This window comes from Rhinichthys klamathensis, unplaced genomic scaffold (genome assembly GCF_029890125.1).
Source record: "Rhinichthys klamathensis goyatoka isolate OS25496 unplaced genomic scaffold, OSU_Roscu_1.1 h1tg000296l_1, whole genome shotgun sequence".
Lineage (NCBI taxonomy): Eukaryota > Metazoa > Chordata > Actinopteri > Cypriniformes > Leuciscidae > Rhinichthys > Rhinichthys klamathensis.
Genome location: NW_026606815.1, coordinates 1,260,057 through 1,281,482, shown reverse-complemented (window position 1 = coordinate 1,281,482; position 21,426 = coordinate 1,260,057). Strand labels below are relative to the sequence as shown.

At 40.9% G+C, this 21,426-nt stretch overlaps 1 protein-coding gene across 2 annotated transcripts; it reads left to right on the top strand.

Annotated features, from left to right (window-relative positions):
- The first annotated feature begins 2,602 nt into the window (after positions 1 to 2,602).
- si:dkey-65b12.6 (IgGFc-binding protein) lies at positions 2,603 to 20,160 on the top strand. Of its 2 annotated transcripts, XM_056270044.1 has the most exons (32): positions 2,603 to 2,636; positions 2,741 to 2,791; positions 2,979 to 4,151; positions 4,265 to 4,605; positions 4,712 to 5,285; positions 5,455 to 6,059; positions 6,197 to 6,764; positions 6,871 to 7,469; positions 7,571 to 8,135; positions 8,251 to 8,447; positions 8,613 to 8,751; positions 8,854 to 9,458; positions 9,598 to 10,168; positions 10,255 to 10,853; positions 10,944 to 11,508; positions 11,674 to 11,870; positions 11,969 to 12,107; positions 12,199 to 12,803; positions 12,942 to 13,512; positions 13,593 to 14,191; positions 14,282 to 14,846; positions 15,012 to 15,208; positions 15,307 to 15,445; positions 15,537 to 16,141; positions 16,280 to 16,850; positions 16,931 to 17,529; positions 17,620 to 18,184; positions 18,349 to 18,545; positions 18,657 to 18,795; positions 18,882 to 19,210; positions 19,380 to 19,938; positions 20,020 to 20,160. In XM_056270044.1, coding segments are annotated over exons 2-32 (13,728 nt in total). In that variant the 5' UTR covers positions 2,603 to 2,636; positions 2,741 to 2,742; the 3' UTR covers positions 20,022 to 20,160. The 2 variants fall into 2 exon arrangements, with proteins under 2 accessions (XP_056126019.1, XP_056126020.1); XM_056270045.1 differs by lacking the exons at positions 8,251 to 8,447; positions 8,613 to 8,751; positions 8,854 to 9,458; ... (1 more) ...; positions 10,255 to 10,853; positions 10,944 to 11,508.
- Positions 20,161 to 21,426: the final 1,266 nt, after the last annotated feature.

The following is a 21,426-nucleotide window of genomic DNA, read 5'->3' as shown; positions in this document are numbered from 1 at the left end:
AATCACCTTTTCAATAGGCCTGATTAAAAAATCTTTATAACAGAGGTGATATGAGATTAAACCACACTTACTACTCTCTTCTTCGCTTGTCTCTGCACTCAGATTTATGTTTTTCTACTATAGCAGCTGGCCTGAAAAACAACAAATATTAATATAAAAAAGAGAGAGATTACATACATACATATATATATATATATATATATATATATATATATATATATATATATATATATATATATACACTCACCGGCCACTTTATTAGGTACACCTGTCCAACTGCTCGTTAACACTTAATTTCTAAGCAGCCAATCACATGGCGGCAACTCAGTGCATTTAGGCATGTAGACATGGTCAAGACAATCTCCTGCAGTTCAAACCGAGCATCAGTATGGGGAAGAAAGTTGATTTGAGTGACTTTGAACGTGGCATGATTGTTGGTGCCAGAAGGGCTGGTCTGAGTATTTCAGAAACTGCTAATCTACTGGGATTTTCACGCACAACCATCTAAACCATCATGTCCATAAAGGGATGGACATGGTCAGAAACAATGCTCAGGTAGGCCGTGGCATTTAAACGATGCCCAATTGACACTAAGGGGCCTAAAGTGTGCCAAGAAAACATCCCCCACACCATTACACCACCACCACCAGCCTGCACAGTGGTAACAAGGCATGATGGATCCATGTTCTCATTCTGTTTACGCCAAATTCTGACTCTACCATCTGAATGTCTCAACAGAAATCGAGACTCACACCAGGCAACATTTTTCCAGTCTTCAACTGTCCAATTTTGGTGAGCTCTTGCAAATTGTAGCCTCTTTTTCCTATTTGTAGTGGAGATGAGTGGTACCCGGTGGGGTCTTCTGCTGTTGTAGCCCATCCGCCTCAAGATTGTGCGTGTTGTGGCTTCACAAATGCTTTGCTGCATACCTCGGTTGTAACGAGTGGTTATTTCAGTCAAAGTTGCTCTTCTATCAGCTTGAATCAGTCGGCCCATTCTCCTCTGACCTCTAGCATCAACAAGGCATTTTCGCCCACAGGACTGCCGCATGCTGGATGTTTTTCCCTTTTCACACCATTCTTTGTAAACCCTAGAAATGGTTGTGCGTGAAAATCCCAGTAACTGAGCAGATTGTGAAATACTCAGACCGGCACGTCTGACACCAACAACCATGCCACGCTCAAAATTGCTTAAATCACCTTTTTTTTCCATTCTGACATTCAGTTTGGAGTTCAGGAGATTGTCTTGAACAAGACCACACCCCTAAATGCATTGAAGCAACTGCCATGTGATTGGTTGATTAGATAATTGCATTAATGAGAAATTGAACAGGTGTTCCTAATAATCCTTTAGGTGAGTGTATATTATATCAAATAATATCTACGTTTTACATAATGGCGTTGGTTTGCGTTCGGATTACGAAATGACGTCATAGCGCAATGACGCCATGACGTCATTTAGCAACTTTTAGCAACAAATCGACCTGCCTTTAGCCACTTCCGCTGAAAATTAGTTGGCAACACTTTAGGGTCATTAAAGTGTTTAGGGTCATCGTCCTGCTGGAAGACCCATGACATTTGACAGAGACACAGCTTTCTGATGCTGCCCTCCAAAATATCTTGATTATTTCAGCATGTCATGAGCAAATTCAAGGCACTCTGTGCCAGAGGCAACAAAGCTGCCAAGTTGATTTTCACCCAAAAAATCTTTTGGCCCACTTTTTTTGGCCCATAAATAAAAGTGCAAGCAAATATCTTCTGATATTACTGTTCAGAGTCTTCAACTAGAGACATTAACTTTTCTGAAGGCTCAGGTTTGATTAGGGAAATAAAAGCAGTAGTTCTGAGAAGTCTGATCTCTTCAAGTGGAGGATTAGCTAGTTTCACTACACACTATCTAGGCAAACATGTCAGGCAAACAAAGTAATTAAAACACATCAGTTTCTGTTTGTACTGTCAAATTGTGTATACATTTCACTTCAACAGGAAAGCTTGGCAAACATCTTTTACCTTAAGTCATCTGCCTTGTTTCTGTGTGAACAATGTGTCATAGTACACACAGTCACTGACGAAGATTGTAGAAATTAAATGCTAAACCCACATTGCATATCGGATAAATATATATATACATGAATAAACATTGCATTTATTTAAAGCATAATCACCCAAAATTAATTAATAAACTGTGAACACTCAGATAAGCGCGACTAGCAGGAAATGTTTAGCTGAAGCCACCGCTGCTAAAGGATGCTCATAGGCTTTGTGAATGTTCAATGTATTTAGTGACATATAGTTTGGTTTGTTTGAAGGAAAAGTACACAGTGGTGTTCATTTAAATCCAAATACACACACTTCAAACCGTCTGAATCTTTCCCTCCTTTAAGTATATTTGGTTTATAAACTCACAAATATTATGTTTAATAACATTTTTTCTGCCGACAGTTTCATGTTTGTTATAGCAGTGGTGCAGAACGTTGTTTACAGTATTCTGTTAATTAGCTTCAATTTACACACATTTTTATGTACCTTAAAAATTAGATCCTGTTTCCGTAAATGATTTTTTTTACGTTACCAGCAATAGTATATAAGCCCTCCCTTTAAAAAAAATATTTTGTTCATAAGAGACCTGGCCTTCAGGTAAGTATTGCTCACTCTCTTGAATCACTTATGTTCATTCTTTTATATCTAGATTTAAAACTAAAAACATCAGGAGTGGTAAATGTATTGTTACTCTGTTACAGCCATGGAGACTCAGTCTTTTCTTTTCTGCGTGGCAGTTTTAACAGTCACTGGTAAGATAAATTATATTGTATTATAATATGGTTTCTAACCCATAATCAAGATTTAATGGCAACTAACTTTTTCTCCTAGTACTTTGGTAATGCTTTTATATACTACTAATAATGTTTGCTTTACTATATATGACTATCTATAAATACGTTTAAAAAATGGCATTGACAATATTGTGTTTTACTACAGCAGTCAGCGGATGTCCAATAGGGCGTGAATTCATCACTGCTTTTATGACAAATTACCAATATGGAAAAGCCACTCCGACTCTCTCCATAACAGCACAGGATTCCCCAGCCACTGTGAAAGTTGAGATAAAGGCACTGAGTTACAGTGAAAATGTGAACATAGGACGAGGTGAGACCAAACGGATTGTCCTGCCAGCAAATACTGAGATGGAAGGTGATGGAGTCTACCGCAAGACTGTTTCCATCTCTTCTACTGCTCATATCTCGGTTGTATCATCCAACTTAAAGGAATACACCGGAGACAGCAGTGTGATCTTCCCGATAAATCAACTTGGCAAGAGTTATGTAGTTTTTACTCCAAACACGGGTCCAAGTCCATATAAAAAGCTGGTAGCCATAATCAATGGCAATTATATGAACACAATTGAGATCGTCTCCATTTCAGGATTTTTTTGGAAAGCCACGAAGAGCAAAACCATCACTTTGGCTCCATACGAAGTTTATCAACTTCGCAGTCTGGAAAATTTGTCTGGAACGAAAATCCAATCCACGTCTCCAGTAGCTGTCCTGGCCGGACACGAGTGCTCCATGATCATAGGCACCTGTGAGCATGTCTATGAGCAGCTGGTACCAATTGAGTCTCTCTCCAACGAATACCTGGTCCCTGCAATGCATCAGTCCTTCAGCCAAGACACAGCATATGTGGTTGCCCCAGAGGACAACACTGTTGTGTCCATTTTCAATAGGCATAAGTATCCCCAAAAAAGAAAGCTAAATTCTGGAGAAGTTTTAGCTGTTGATGTGAGCAGAAATGCTAAGCTCATCCAAAGTAGCAAAAACATCATGGTAATGTATTTCAGTAGCAATTTTCCAAATGATGAGTTTCTGACCAATGTCATACCAACCTCTGAGATGTCAAAATCATGGACCATTTACTCTCAAGATGGCTATGATAACACTGTTGTTGTAGTTGCTGAAGCAGCATCAGCCTCCACTATCAGCGGTTCACTGAAATGGAAAACGTTCCCTGCTAATGACAAATTTGTATGGGCTACCAAGTCGATTGGTTCGCAGAAAGGTCCCATCACCATATCAGGTGATTCGCTGATGGCTGCTTATGTTTTTGGTGGGAAACCAAGGCATGGATATGCCACAACAGGAGTGTGTAACACAGGTAAGAAATTATGACTGAACAATGTGTTCCTTGTTTGTACAGTCAGTCAGAAATTACATATTTATTATAACTGATAGAAATTACAAAAAAAACCCTTTCTTGTGTTCCCTAAGTTTTTACGTCAACACCGCCTCCACCAGACCCCTGTGAGACTGTTAAGTGCCGTCAGCAGGAAGAGTGCAGAAAGGGTGTCTGCGTCCCCACTTCCACTGCCACATGTCAGGCAGTTGGCGATCCTCATTACAAAACATTTGATGGAAAATTATTTGACTTTCAGGGAACTTGTACTTACATCATGGCAAACAATACAAAGCCTCAAAAAGGCCTTGCACCATTTACTATCTTGGCAAAGAATAATCACCGGGGAAGTAAAAGGGTGGCATATGTAAGGACGGTTTCTGTCCTTGTGTACAATCACACCGTGGTGGCTGGCAGCCAAAGAGGAGTAGTGGAGGTAAAAGTAAAAAGCACTTTATAAAGTTTTTTGATGCATTTAAAACCACACTGAACAATAAGTAAATCTCTTTCTTTGGTGTTTGTGTTCTTGTTTTTCATTCCAGTTTGATGGCGAAAATACTTACCTGCCTTTGACTATAGATGGTGGCAAAATAAAAGTGGATCAGAGGGGATGGAATGTTATTATATCAACGGATTTTGGCTTAGAGGTTAAATATGACTGGAATATGATGTTGTATATCACAGCTCCAAGCAGCTATTTCCAGACTGTAGGTGGTCTTTGTGGAAACTATAATGGTGACCGAAGAGATGAATATATTGATCCCAAAGGCAAGGTGCTCTCCAATGTCATTGAGTTTGCCAAGACCTGGAAAGTTCCAGATAATGATTTGTTTTGTAATGATGACTGTAATGGACAATGCCCAAGTTGCTCTTTAAATCTTCAAGAGGAGTACAAAAAAGAAACAAACTGTGGTGTCATGGCTAAAACTGATGGGCCATTTGCTAGTTGCCACAACACTGTGGATCCCCACATGTATGTAGAGAATTGTGTCTATGATGTCTGTATTAACAACGGTATCAGAAACTTCCTCTGCAACAACATTCAAAGCTACGTTGATGCTTGCATGTCAGCTGGAATCAAAATCACTGGAATGTGGAGGACACTTTCCAACTGCCGTAAGTGCATAATGTATATATGTGAGAATTAAATGTATTCAATATTTAGATTAATGAATTTGAATGGAACATTGGTGCTGTTTGTTCAATTATGCTAGGATTTTGGTACACAATTAATGTGACATATAATCAGAATATTTATATTTTTGTTTTCCTCTTCTGCTCCAAGCTCTGGACTGTCCAGTCAATATGCATTATGATGCCTGTGGCACTGCCTGTGCCCCCTCTTGTGTTGATCGAGATGCCCCAGACAAGTGCACACTGCCATGTGTGGACGGCTGCCAGTGCAATGCAGGTTTTGTCCGCAGTGGAGATGAATGCATACCTGTAAAAAAGTGTGGCTGCACTTACAAAGGCCGATATTATCTAGCTGAGCAGATATTTTGGAGTGACAATAAATGCACAGAGAAATGTGTGTGCAACCCTCAAACTGGAAAGGTTGATTGTACAATGACAAAATGTAAGAAGTCCCAAGTGTGTGACACACGTAATGGAGTGAGAGATTGTTACCCAATGTCCTATAGTACCTGCCAGGGTGCAGGGGATCCACACTACCGCACATTTGATGGTAAAGCCTTTGATTTCCAAGGAACCTGTACCTATTATTTGTCCAAGCTACTCAATACAGCTGACCCATCATTGATACCTTTTGAGGTGCTGGTCAAGAATGAGAACAGAGGAAGAAACATGGCAGTTGCTTACACTAAGACTGTTTCCTTAACAGTCTATGGATACACGATTGTCTTAAGTAAAGATGACCCAGGCAAAGTGAAGGTTAGTACATTTAAAACTCTTATAAAAATAATATGAATAACTGCATAAAGGCATGAACAAATGTCATTATATGCTAACCTACAAAAAACAAACACAAAAACTTTTAACAAAAACTGTTGGTAACTTGTGTCCTAAAGGTCAACAATCTGTATGTGAATTTGCCATTTGAACAAGATGGCCGATTCTCCATATTCCGCAGTGGGTACTTTGGTGTGATAAAAACTGACTTTGATCTGACATTGAAATTCAACTGGGATAGCCACGTAGCACTGACTCTCCCCAGCACTTATTACAGTCAAGTGGGGGGGCTTTGCGGCAACTGGAATGACAATGTCAATGATGATTTGCTTACTCCTGACAAAACCCTTGCTGCAACCCCAACCATTTTTGGAACCAGCTGGAAAGTCAAGAATGACCCTGGATGCTCAGATGGATGTCAGGGCAAAGCATGTCCTAAATGTGATGCCATGGAGAGAAACAAAGTCACTTTTATAAAGCCTTGCAGCAAGATCACTGACAAACAGGGACCATTTAAAGGCTGCCATAATAAAGTGAATCCAAATCAGTTTTATGAGGATTGTGTGTATGATATGTGTATGTACGGTGGTCATTCGTCAGCACTCTGCAGTGCTCTTACTGCATACACAGCTGCTTGTCAAGATGCACTTGGCCAAGTGGAATCCTGGAGAACCGACAGTTTCTGCCGTTAGTATTCATTCCAACAACATTTACTTCTCTTTACGATTTTTAAATAACTATTGTAACTATTGTAAATATTGTGCAAATAGTCCTTAATATCATTTGTCCACAGCTGCATCCTGTATGGACAACAGCCACTATGAAGTTTGTGCAACAGGATGTTCCCAGACGTGCCGTGGCCTTACTGAGCCCAAGGGCTGTGAAGGGACTCCCTGCATTGAAGGCTGTATTTGTGATGAGGGCTTTGTCCTGAGTGATGGTGAATGTGTGCCTATGGAACAGTGTGGCTGTTCTTACGAGGGCCAATACTATCAACTGAGTCAGGAATTCTTCCCTCAGGACAAGTGCCAGCAGAGATGTGTCTGCAAAGAGAATGGAAGAGTTCAGTGTAATGATGGATTCACCTGCAAACCAAACCAGAAGTGCCAGGTTCTGAATGGAGTTCTGGGCTGTTTCCCAGAGAGCAAAGCCATTTGCTCAGTGTCAGGCTTTGGGCTTTATCAGACATTTGATGGGAAGTCCTTCACTGTTGAAGGAGACTGTGAGTATAGATTGGCAGAGACAGCTCAGAACAAGGATGAGGACATGAACTCTTTCAGTGTATTAGTCAAACAGCAGTCCTCCTCTGAGATAGTCTTTACTCGAAGAGTGGAAATACAAATAGAACAATCCACGATTACTTTGCTGCCCGGCCACATCTGGGAGGTTCAGGTAATGTACTGGTTACTGAAACGCTAACAATAGTTTTAAGTGATCAAATACTGTTGCCTACAATGTTAAAGTTTTATTTAGCTTCTTTTTTTTTTTAACAGGTGGACAATGTTAAAACCAATCTCCCCGTGACTGTGGAGGAAGGACTGGCACAAGTCTATCAGAGCGGTGTTAACATTGTTGTGGAAACAGATTTTGGATTGAAACTGACATATGATACAGTCTCCATGGCCAAAATCGAGATCCCGTCCACTTTTAAAAATGTAGTCAAAGGTCTCTGTGGTAACTACAATGGAAACAGCGCAGATGATTTTCTTCTGTCAGGTGGTATTCAGACATCTTCCGTGGTAGATTTTGCTGAGTCCTGGGTTTCGCCATCAGACAAACTGATGTGCCAAACAATTTGTGGCTCCAAATGTTTAAATCCGGACAAAGACAAACAGACAGAGGCAGAAACAGCTTGCAGTATGCTAATCACAGAGAAGGGACCATTTTCTGATTGTTACGAAAAAATTCCACCTCAGAAATTCTTTGATGAATGCGTTAAAGATGTGGCAGCACAACCAAAAGACAAGACTGTTCACTGTCGCCACATACAAAGGTATGTTGCCAGCTGTCAAGAGATTGGGAGGTCAATCAACAGCTGGAGGAATAAAACCTTCTGTCGTAAGTGGCTGCATACTTTAGGTTTAAAAATAACTCTCCTCAAGACTATTTACGTAATGCCCCTTAATGCAGCAAACAATCAATTTTTCTTTAAAATTTCAATGTTTTCTTCCAGCACTCACATGTTTCAAAAACAGTCACTATGAACTCTGCGCTGACACCTGTTCCTCGACCTGTGCAAGCCTGACAAAGTCACAGAAATGCCCAATGTGTCAGGAAGGATGTCAGTGTGATGATGGCTTTTTGTTTGATGGAGGTGAATGTACGACTTTGGATGATTGTGGTTGTAATATAAATGGAAAGTTTTACAAGGTGAGAACCTATCTGGTCTGTTCTTTTCATTTTATTTTTTACTTATTTATTTATTGTTAATTGTACTCAAACATGACACCAGTGACACCAACCACAGAAAAAAACAATGTTTTTTTTTTATCTTTCCAAACAAAATATCATTAATTTCTTTAATATATTCTGCAGTCTGGTGAGACAGTCATTCGGGGAGAGTGTGAAGAGAAATGCTTCTGCAAAGCCGGAGAGTTCTCCTGTGAACCCTTGGAATGTACTGAAGATCAGATCTGTGGCAAAAAAGATGGCGCCATTGGGTGCTACAGCAAAGGTATTTATGTTTATAAGAAGTGTACCATGAAAGCAAAATATATCATATGTTTATATACAAGGTATTTACATTTTCTCTATTTTCTCTGTTTAATCCTTCAAGCAACTTACTGTCCAGTCAACATGCATTATGATGCCTGCGGCACTGCCTGTGCCCCCTCTTGTGCTGATCGAGTTGGTCCTGCTGAGTGCACACTGCCATGTGTGGACGGCTGCCAGTGCAATGCAGGTTTTGTCCGCAGTGGAGATGAATGCATACCTGTGAAAAAGTGTGGCTGCACTTACAAAGGCCGATATTATCTAGCTGAGCAGACATTTTGGGGTGAGAAACAATGCACAGAGAAATGTGTGTGCAACCCTCAAACTGGAAATGTTGAATGCACACCAACAAAGTGTAAGAATCCCCTAGTGTGTGGCACACGGAACGGAGTAAAAGATTGTTACCCAATGTCCTATAGTACCTGCCAGGGTGCAGGGGATCCACACTACCGCACATTTGATGGTAAAGCCTTTGATTTCCAAGGAACCTGTACCTATTATTTGTCCAAGCTACTCAATACAGCTGACCCATCATTGATACCTTTTGAGGTGCTGGTCAAGAATGAGAACAGAGGAAGAAACATGGCAGTTGCTTACACTAAGACTGTTTCCTTAACAGTCTATGGATACACAATTGTCTTAAGTAAGGAAAGCCCACGCAAAGTGAAGGTCAGTTCATCAAAAAGACTCTTCTACCTGTAATATGAATAACTGCATGCATAAGCAAGTCGAATGTTAGTGTACATTCACCTACAAAAAATACACATAGTTTTGAATATTAATTTATTTGGATGAATTTGTCTTAAAGGTCAACAACCTGTATGTGAAATTGCCATTTGACCTAGAAGATGGTCGACTTTCAATATTCTACAGTGGGTACTTTGGCGTGATAAAAACTGACTTTGATCTGACATTGAAATTCAACTGGGATAGCCACGTAGCACTGACTCTCCCCAGCACTTACTACAGTCAAGTGGGGGGGCTTTGCGGCAACTGGAATGACAATGTCAATGATGATTTGCTTACTCTTGACAACACCCTTGCTTCAAACCTAACCATTTTTGGAACCAGCTGGAAAGTCAAGGATGACCCTGGATGCTCAGATGGATGTCAGGGCAAAGCATGTCCTAAATGTGAAGCCACCGAGAGAAACCAAGTCACTTTTACAAAGCCTTGCAGCAAGATCACTGACAAACAGGGACCATTCAAAGGCTGCCATAATAAAGTGAATCCAAATCAGTTTTATGAGGATTGTGTGTATGATATGTGTATGTACGGTGGTCATTCGTCAGCACTCTGCAGTGCTCTTACTGCATACACAGCTGCTTGTCAAGATGCACTTGGCCAAGTGGAATCCTGGAGAACCGACAGTTTATGCCGTTAGTATTGCTTTATTTCAAATATAATTATAACTATAACTCATTACTCTAGTTTGACACTAGTTCTTAATATGATCTGTCCACAGCTACAAACTGTAAGGCACACAGCCACTATGAGGTTTGTGCGACAGGATGCCCGCAGACGTGCCGTGGCCTCACTGAGCCCAAGAGCTGTATGGGAACTCCCTGTGTTGAAGGTTGCACATGTGACAAAGGCTTTGTCCTGAGCGATGGTGAGTGTGTGGCTGCTAAGCAGTGTGGCTGTACTGAGAAGGGTCAGTACTATCAGCTGGGTCAGGAATTCTTCCCTCAGGAAAAGTGCCAGCAGAGATGTGTCTGCAAAGAGAATGGAAGAGTTCAGTGTAATGATGGATTCACCTGCAAACCAAACCAGAAGTGCCAGGTTCTGAATGGAGTTCTGGGTTGTTTCCCAGAGAGCAAAGCCATTTGCTCAGTGTCAGGCTTTGGGCTTTATCAGACATTCGATGGGAAGTCCTTCACTGTTGAAGGAGACTGTGGGTATAGATTGGCAGAGACAGCTCAGAACAAGGATGAGGACATGAACTCTTTCAGTGTATTAGTCAAACAGCAGTCCTCCTCTGAGATAGTCTTTACTCGAAGAGTGGAAATACAAATAAAACAATCCACGATTACTTTGCTGCCCGGCCACATCTGGGAGGTTCAGGTAATGTACTGGTTACTTAAACACTAACAATAGTTTTAAGTGATCAAATACTGTTGCCTAAAATGTTTTATGTTTGTATTTTCTTTACAGGTGAACAACGTTAAAACCAATCTCCCTGTGACTGTGAATGATGGACTGGTACAAGTCTATCAGAGCGGTGTTAACATTGTTGTGGAAACAGATTTTGGATTGAAACTGACATACGATACAGTCTCCATGGCCAAAATCGAGATCCCGTCCACTTTTAAAAATGTAGTCAAAGGTCTCTGTGGTAACTACAATGGAAACAGCGCAGATGATTTTCTTTTGTCAGGTGGTATTCAGACATCTTCCGTGGTAGATTTTGCTGAGTCCTGGGTTTCACCATCAGACAAACTGATGTGCCAAACAATTTGTGGCCCCAAATGTTTAAATCCGGACAAAGACAAACAGACAGAGGCAGAAACAGCTTGCAGTATGCTAATCGCAGAGAAGGGACCATTTTCTGGTTGTTACGAAAAAATTCCACCTCAGAAATTCTTCGATGAATGTGTTAAAGATGTGGCAGCACAACCAAAAGACAAGACTGTTCACTGTCGCCACATACAAAGGTATGTTGCCAGCTGTCAAGAGATTGGGACATCAATCAACAACTGGAGGAATAAAACCTTCTGTCGTAAGTGTCTGCATGTTCCTCAAATTACCCTCTTCTTGCTTGTCCTTTTGCTGGCCTTCTTTTCACGTGGCATTTAGTCGAGGAAGATACTATGTAAAATTAAATATTCTCTCTAAAAACTGATTTCTGAGCCAGTCTCTAAAAAACAATCTTGTATTCTTCCAGCACTCGAGTGTTCGGCAAACAGTCACTATGAGCTTTGTGCTGACACTTGTTCTTCAACCTGCGCCAGCCTGACTAACTCACAGGATTGTTCACCATGTCAGGAAGGATGTCAGTGTGATGATGGCTTCTTGTTTGATGGAGGTGAATGTAAGACTTTGCAGGACTGTGGTTGTAATGTAGATGGAAAGTTTTACAAGGTGAGAAAGCATTCCAGATTCTTTCTTGCAGTAGTCAAACATCACGCTAGTCACAGGAAAAAACTGACACTTGTTGTCTCTCTTATTTTTTTCTGCAGTCAGGTGAGACAGTCATTCAAGGACAGTGTAAAGAGAAATGCCTCTGCAAAGCCGGAGTGTTCTCCTGTGAACCATTGAAATGTGATGCAGATCAGATCTGTGGCAAAAAAGAAGGTGCCATTGGGTGCTACAACAAAGGTATTTATGTTTATAACAAGTGTACCATACAAAATATATGTTTATATACCAGGCATTTCAATTTTCTCTTTTCTCTGTTTAATCCTTCAAGCAACTTACTGTCCAGTCAACATGCATTATGATGCCTGCGGCACTGCCTGTGCCCCCTCTTGTGCTGATCGAGATGCCCCAGACAAGTGCACACTGCCATGTGTGGACGGCTGCCAGTGCAATGCAGGTTTTGTCCGCAGTCTAGATGAATGCATACCTGTAAAAAAGTGCGGCTGCACTTACAAAGGCCAAGTTTATCTAGCAGAGCAGACATTTTGGGGTGAGAAACAATGCACAGAAAAATGTGTGTGCAACCCTCAAACTGGAAATGTTGAATGCACACCATCAAAGTGTAAGAATCCCCTAGTGTGTGACACACAGAATGGAGTGAAAGATTGTTACCCAATGTCCTATAGTACCTGCCAGGGTGCAGGGGATCCACACTACCGCACATTTGATGGTAAAGCCTTTGATTTCCAAGGAACCTGTACCTATTATTTGTCCAAGCTACTCAATACAGCTGACCCATCATTGATACCTTTTGAGGTGCTGGTCAAGAATGAGAACAGAGGAAGAAACATGGCAGTTGCTTACACTAAGACTGTATCCTTAACAGTCTATGGATACACAATTGTCTTAAGTAAGGAAAGCCCACGCAAAGTGAAGGTCAGTTCATCAAAAAGACTCTTCTACCAGTAATACAAATAACTGCATGCATAGCAAGTTGAATGTTACTGTACACTCACCTACAAAAAATACACATGGTTTTGAATATTAATTTATTTGGATGAATTTGTCTTAAAGGTCAACAACCTGTATGTGAAATTGCCATTTGAACTAGAAGATGGTCGACTTTCAATATTCTACAGTGGGTACTTTGGCGTGATAAAAACTGACTTTGATCTGACATTGAAATTCAACTGGGATAGCCACGTAGCACTGACTCTCCCCAGCACTTACTACAGTCAAGTCGGGGGGCTTTGCGGCAACTGGAATGACAATGTCAATGATGATTTGCTTACTCCTGGCAAAACTCTTGCTGCAACCCCAACCATTTTTGGAACCAGCTGGAAAGTCAAGGATGACCCTGGATGCTCAGATGGATGTCAGGGCAAAGCATGTCCTAAATGTGACGCCACCGAGAGAAACCAAGTCACTTTTACAAAGCCTTGCAGCAAGATCACTGACAAACAGGGACCATTCAAAGGCTGCCATAATAAAGTGAATCCAAATCAGTTTTATGAGGATTGTGTGTATGATATGTGTATGTATGGTGGTCATTCGTCAGCACTCTGCAGTGCTCTTACTGCATACACAGCTGCTTGTCAAGATGCACTTGGCCAAGTTGAATCCTGGAGAACCGACAGTTTATGCCGTTAGTATTGCTTTATTTCAAATATACTTATAACTCATTACTCTAGTTTGACATTAGTTCTTAATATGATCTGTCCACAGCTACAAACTGTAAGGCACACAGCCACTATGAGGTTTGTGCGACAGGATGCCCGCAGACGTGCCGTGGCCTCACTGAGCCCAAGAGCTGTATGGGAACTCCCTGTGTTGAAGGTTGCACATGTGACAAAGGCTTTGTCCTGAGCGATGGTGAGTGTGTGGCTGCTGAGCAGTGTGGCTGTACTGAGAAGGGTCAGTACTATCAGCTGGGTCAGGAATTCTTCCCTCAGGACAAGTGCCAGCAGAGATGTGTCTGCAAAGAGAATGGAAGAGTTCAGTGTAATGATGGATTCACCTGCAAACCAAACCAGAAGTGCCAGGTTCTGAATGGAGTTCTGGGTTGTTTCCCAGAGAGCAAAGCCATTTGCTCAGTGTCAGGCTTTGGGCTTTATCAGACATTCGATGGGAAGTCCTTCACTGTTGAAGGAGACTGTGGGTATAGATTGGCAGAGACAGTTCAGAACAAGGTTGAGGACATGAACTCTTTCAGTGTATTAGTCAAACAGCAGTCCTCCTCTGAGATAGTCTTTACTCGAAGAGTGGAAATACAAATAAAACAATCCACGATTACTTTGCTGCCCGGCCACATCTGGGAGGTTCAGGTAATGTACTGGTTACTTAAACACTAACAATAGTTTTAAGTGATCAAATACTGTTGCCTAAAATGTTTTATGTTTGTATTTTCTTTACAGGTGAACAACGTTAAAACCAATCTCCCTGTGACTGTGAATGATGGACTGGTACAAGTCTATCAGAGCGGTGTTAACATTGTTGTGGAAACAGATTTTGGATTGAAACTGACATACGATACAGTCTCCATGGCCAAAATCGAGATCCCGTCCACTTTTAAAAATGTAGTCAAAGGTCTCTGTGGTAACTACAATGGAAACAGCGCAGATGATTTTCTTTTGTCAGGTGGTATTCAGACATCTTCCGTGGTAGATTTTGCTGAGTCCTGGGTTTCGCCATCAGACAAACTGATGTGCCAAACAATTTGTGGCCCCAAATGTTTAAATCCGGACAAAGACAAACAGACAGAGGCAGAAACAGCTTGCAGTATGCTAATCGCAGAGAAGGGACCATTTTCTGGTTGTTACGAAAAAATTCCACCTCAGAAATTCTTCGATGAATGTGTTAAAGATGTGGCAGCACAACCAAAAGACAAGACTGTTCACTGTCGCCACATACAAAGGTATGTTGCCAGCTGTCAAGAGATTGGGACATCAATCAACAACTGGAGGAATAAAACCTTCTGTCGTAAGTGTCTGCATGTTCCTCAAATTACCCTCTTCTTGCTTGTCCTTTTGCTGGCCTTCTTTTCACGTGGCATTTAGTCGAGGAAGATACTATGTAAAATTAAATATTCTCTCTAAAAACTGATTTCTGAGCCAGTCTCTAAAAAACAATCTTGTATTCTTCCAGCACTCGAGTGTTCGGCAAACAGTCACTATGAGCTTTGTGCTGACACTTGTTCTTCAACCTGCGCCAGCCTGACTAACTCACAGGATTGTTCACCATGTCAGGAAGGATGTCAGTGTGATGATGGCTTCTTGTTTGATGGAGGTGAATGTAAGACTTTGCAGGACTGTGGTTGTAATGTAGATGGAAAGTTTTACAAGGTGAGAAAGCATTCCAGATTCTTTCTTGCAGTAGTCAAACATCACGCTAGTCACAGGAAAAAACTGACACTTGTTGTCTCTCTTATTTTTTTCTGCAGTCAGGTGAGACAGTCATTCAAGGACAGTGTAAAGAGAAATGCCTCTGCAAAGCCGGAGTGTTCTCCTGTGAACCATTGAAATGTGATGCAGATCAGATCTGTGGCAAAAAAGAAGGTGCCATTGGGTGCTACAACAAAGGTATTTATGTTTATAACAAGTGTACCATACAAAATATATGTTTATATACCAGGCATTTCAATTTTCTCTTTTCTCTGTTTAATCCTTCAAGCAACTTACTGTCCAGTCAACATGCATTATGATGCCTGCGGCACTGCCTGTGCCCCCTCTTGTGCTGATCGAGATGCCCCAGACAAGTGCACACTGCCATGTGTGGACGGCTGCCAGTGCAATGCAGGTTTTGTCCGCAGTCTAGATGAATGCATACCTGTAAAAAAGTGCGGCTGCACTTACAAAGGCCAAGTTTATCTAGCAGAGCAGACATTTTGGGGTGAGAAACAATGCACAGAAAAATGTGTGTGCAACCCTCAAACTGGAAATGTTGAATGCACACCATCAAAGTGTAAGAATCCCCTAGTGTGTGACACACAGAATGGAGTGAAAGATTGTTACCCAATGTCCTATAGTACCTGCCAGGGTGCAGGGGATCCACACTACCGCACATTTGATGGTAAAGCCTTTGATTTCCAAGGAACCTGTACCTATTATTTGTCCAAGCTACTCAATACAGCTGACCCATCATTGATACCTTTTGAGGTGCTGGTCAAGAATGAGAACAGAGGAAGAAACATGGCAGTTGCTTACACTAAGACTGTATCCTTAACAGTCTATGGATACACAATTGTCTTAAGTAAGGAAAGCCCACGCAAAGTGAAGGTCAGTTCATCAAAAAGACTCTTCTACCAGTAATACAAATAACTGCATGCATAGCAAGTTGAATGTTACTGTACACTCACCTACAAAAAATACACATGGTTTTGAATATTAATTTATTTGGATGAATTTGTCTTAAAGGTCAACAACCTGTATGTGAAATTGCCATTTGAACTAGAAGATGGTCGACTTTCAATATTCTACAGTGGGTACTTTGGCGTGATAAAAACTGACTTTGATCTGACATTGAAATTCAACTGGGATAGCCACGTAGCACTGACTCTCCCCAGCACTTACTACAGTCAAGTCGGGGGGCTTTGCGGCAACTGGAATGACAATGTCAATGATGATTTGCTTACTCCTGGCAAAACTCTTGCTGCAACCCCAACCATTTTTGGAACCAGCTGGAAAGTCAAGGATGACCCTGGATGCTCAGATGGATGTCAGGGCAAAGCATGTCCTAAATGTGACGCCACCGAGAGAAACCAAGTCACTTTTACAAAGCCTTGCAGCAAGATCACTGACAAACAGGGACCATTCAAAGGCTGCCATAATAAAGTGAATCCAAATCAGTTTTATGAGGATTGTGTGTATGATATGTGTATGTATGGTGGTCATTCGTCAGCACTCTGCAGTGCTCTTACTGCATACACAGCTGCTTGTCAAGATGCACTTGGCCAAGTTGAATCCTGGAGAACCGACAGTTTATGCCGTTAGTATTGCTTTATTTCAAATATACTTATAACTCATTACTCTAGTTTGACATTAGTTCTTAATATGATCTGTCCACAGCTACAAACTGTAAGGCACACAGCCACTATGAGGTTTGTGCGACAGGATGCCCGCAGACGTGCCGTGGCCTCACTGAGCCCAAGAGCTGTATGGGAACTCCCTGTGTTGAAGGTTGCACATGTGACAAAGGCTTTGTCCTGAGCGATGGTGAGTGTGTGGCTGCTAAGCAGTGTGGCTGTACTGAGAAGGGTCAGTACTATCAGCTGGGTCAGGAATTCTTCCCTCAGGACAAGTGCCAGCAGAGATGTGTCTGCAAAGAGAATGGAAGAGTTCAGTGTAATGATGGATTCACCTGCAAACCAAACCAGAAGTGCCAGGTTCTGAATGGAGTTCTGGGTTGTTTCCCAGAGAGCAAAGCCATTTGCTCAGTGTCAGGCTTTGGGCTTTATCAGACATTCGATGGGAAGTCCTTCACTGTTGAAGGAGACTGTGGGTATAGATTGGCAGAGACAGTTCAGAACAAGGTTGAGGACATGAACTCTTTCAGTGTATTAGTCAAACAGCAGTCCTCCTCTGAGATAGTCTTTACTCGAAGAGTGGAAATACAAATAAAACAATCCACGATTACTTTGCTGCCCGGCCACATCTGGGAGGTTCAGGTAATGTACTGGTTACTTAAACACTAACAATAGTTTTAAGTGATCAAATACTGTTGCCTAAAATGTTTTATGTTTGTATTTTCTTTACAGGTGAACAACGTTAAAACCAATCTCCCTGTGACTGTGAATGATGGACTGGTACAAGTCTATCAGAGCGGTGTTAACATTGTTGTGGAAACAGATTTTGGATTGAAACTGACATATGATACAGTCTCCATGGCCAAAATCGAGATCCCATCAACTTTTAAAAATGCAGTCAAAGGTCTCTGTGGTAACTACAATGGAAACAGTGCAGATGATTTTCTCCTGCCAGATGGTATTCAGACATCTTCCATGGAGTACTTTGCTGAGTCCTGGGTTTTGCCATCAGATAAAATGATGTGCCAAACAATTTGTGGCCCCAAATGTTTAAATCCGGACAAAGACAAACAGACAGAGGCAGAAACACCTTGCAGTATGCTAATCACAGAGAAGGGACCATTTTCTGGTTGTTACGAAAAAATTCCACCTCAGAAATTCTTCGATGAATGTGTTAAAGATGTGGCAGCACAAACAAAAGACAAGACTGTTCACTGTCGCCACATACAAAGGTATGTTGCCAGCTGTCAAGAGATTGGGACATCAATCAACAACTGGAGGAATAAAACCTTCTGTGGTAAGTGTCTGCATGTTCCTCAAATTACCCTCTTCTTGCTTGTCCTTTTGCTGGCCTTCTTTTTACGTAGCCTTTAGTTGAAGAAGATACTGTGTAAAATTAAATATTCTCTCTAAAAACTGATTTCTGAGCCAGTCTCTAAAAACAATCTTGTATTCTTCCAGCACTTGAGTGTTCGGCAAACAGTCACTATGAGCTTTGTGCTGACACTTGTTCTTCAACCTGCGCCAGCCTGACTAACTCACAGGATTGTCCACCATGTCAGGAAGGATGTCAGTGTGATGATGGCTTCTTGTTTGATGGAGGTGAATGTAAGACTTTGCAGGACTGTGGTTGTAATGTAGATGGAACGTTTTACAAGGTGAGAACGCATTCCAGATTCTTTCTTGCAGTAGTCAAACATCACACTAGTCACACATCACACTAGTCACAGGAAAAAACTGACACTTGTTGTCTCTTATTTTTTCTGCAGTCAGGTGAGACAGTCATTCAAGGACAGTGTAAAGAGAAATGCCTCTGCAAAGCCGGAGTGTTCTCCTGTGAACCATTGAAATGTGATGCAGATCAGATCTGTGACAAAAAAGAAGGTGTAACTGGGTGCTACAAGAAAGGTAAGTATATCTATAATGAACATTGTAAAGAATTTCCCAATGAGGTTTAAATGAAACCATAATACAGATGTACACCTCTGTTCCAGATCCTTGCAGTAACTATGAGTGCCGTGAACAAGAGTACTGCACTGTAAAGGACAATAAGGCACTGTGCGTTGCAAAGTCAAAGGCCTCTTGCATTGCCAAAGGAGATCCTCATTACAAAACCTTTGATGGAAACCATTTCTCCTTCCAGGGTACTTGCTCCTATACTTTAGTTAAAACTTCAGGCAAAGACCTAACACTAACACCTTTCAGCATCGTCAACAAGAATGAGATGCTCAAAGGCACACGTGGTTCTTATGTGAAGTCAGCCACCATTACAGTCAGAGGACATGACATCACTTTCATCCAAGGCAACCGCAATCACGTGACAGTAAGTCAGTACCATCAAGTCAATGTTAAAACATCTCAATGTCCCTCTAAGGTAATATTGTATATTTGGGGAAGCCAACCTTGCACCCAGAGGGCTACCTTCTAACAGACTTCAGTTCCGATTCTTTACTTAATATGTCTGTTGCTTGCTCTCATTTTATCCTATCCAGATTGATGGCACAGTTTCAAACCTTCCTGTAAGTTTAAACTCTGAGGGGATCAACGTAACGCAATCGGGCACTACAGGGGTCCTGCAGACAGATTTTGGCTTGGAGGTCATGTTTAATTGGGCGGATACCCTCATGGTGACATTGTCCAGTAGCTATTATAATAACATAGTTGGAATGTGTGGAACCTACAGTAATGACCTGCAGGATGATTATGTCACACCGAGTGGTAACAGCATGACAGACATCACAGAATGGGCAAAGTCTTGGAGTGTCCCTGAAAGCAACAGCAACTGCTGGCACTTTCCCCCTTGCTCAGATGATAAGAAGTTACTATATAGTGGACAAAGCTACTGTGGCTTGTTAGAGAATGCGAAAGGCCCATTTGCCCAGTGCCATGACATCATTTCAAAGAGGCGATTCGCTGCTGACTGCCTTTTCCAAATGTGTCTCAATGATGGAAGTCAAAATGCTTTCTGCAATGCCTTCAATAATTATGTGTCCTCCTGTGCACTGGTAAAGGCTGACGTGTCTCCAGAGTGGAAACAGCTCGCGAAATGCTGTAAGTGGCCATGACTCAAAATCTTTGTTTAATATATGTTACATTAATGCTAATACCTTTCCTGTCTTTTATTCCCAACAGGATGAAGATATATTTCTCAAGTCGCTTGGATCCCAGTGAAAATGCAAATTACTAAATAAATAATATTCTGTTTTGCATTTCACAGTTAATATATTGACATATAACATATAACAGTTTTTGTCATTACTTAATAACAGTTTTTGTCATTACATAATATCACATTATGTAATATTAGATTTGGTGTTTAAAATTGATGTTTAAGTGAGTTTCTTTTCTTGAATGACTACATATAGATTTGTCCTATCCACAAATCAGTCTATAGTTAATCTTGGGTTAAATTACTCTGTTTTAAACTTGATTTATTCCCTTCAAATGCTTTCATAATTAACATTCTTATTAAATTCTTGCATCAATGTGCATTATGTTGATTTCATTTAGCTGTGTCATTTCCTGTGTCTGTTATTATAAGTGCCAAAAGTCATTAACAGAAATATAGGTTATGCCAACCGTATGTTTCATTTCAGTTTTTCATTTCAGTTTTTATTAGAGGATATCCCCTTGAGATGGAACATCTAATTTTCGAGGGGGTCCTCAAGATAACACCAAACACTTACACATTCGCACATACTAAAGCTCTTCCTCACAACCAACCACCCCAACCTGTCCCACCTCTGTCCAAAGCATTTTCACATAAACAATATAGTATGACATTAAGATATTAGAGGAGAGAATCATATTTGACGAAACCACAAAAACAAACAAATATAACCTACATATACATACCAATACAAAAATACATACCTATATACACATATGCATACAAACGTGCATGCACTGCACATACATAATTTCTTACTAAGGGCATTAGAGACACAAAAGCTCATATAGGAAAACATATACATTGGTCACACGGTTGCAAATAAGTTAAAATGGCTGACTTAAAGAGTGGAAAGGAAGAGGTAGGCTATATACAGTTGTTACCTTATTACCCTTGTTACCTTAAATAACAAGGTAAACTGTTCCAATCTGAGGGGGCTTTGAATTTGAAAGCACGTCTTCCAATTTCTTTAGATATCTTTGGGACAGAAAAAAAGGGATGATCAAGGTGTCTCAGGCCATAAGTTGACCTATATAGGACTAAATGTTGCTTCAAATAAAAAGGATAATTAAAAAATATACATTTATAAACAAACTGAAACCAGTGTAGCTGACGTCTAGCCTTTGGTGATAAAAGATTCAATTGTTGATACATATGACAATGATGGGTTAGAAACGGACATCTCAACACAAATCGACAGAGACTGTTATAGACTATATTTAAGGATTTAAGGTGTGATTCTGTTGTACTCATATAGACAAAGTCAGCATAATCAATAATAGGAAATAGAAGCTGAGTTACAATTCTTAGTCTAATCAATTGTGTAAAGCAATTAATTGAACGGTATAGTAGTCTCAAATTATAATTTA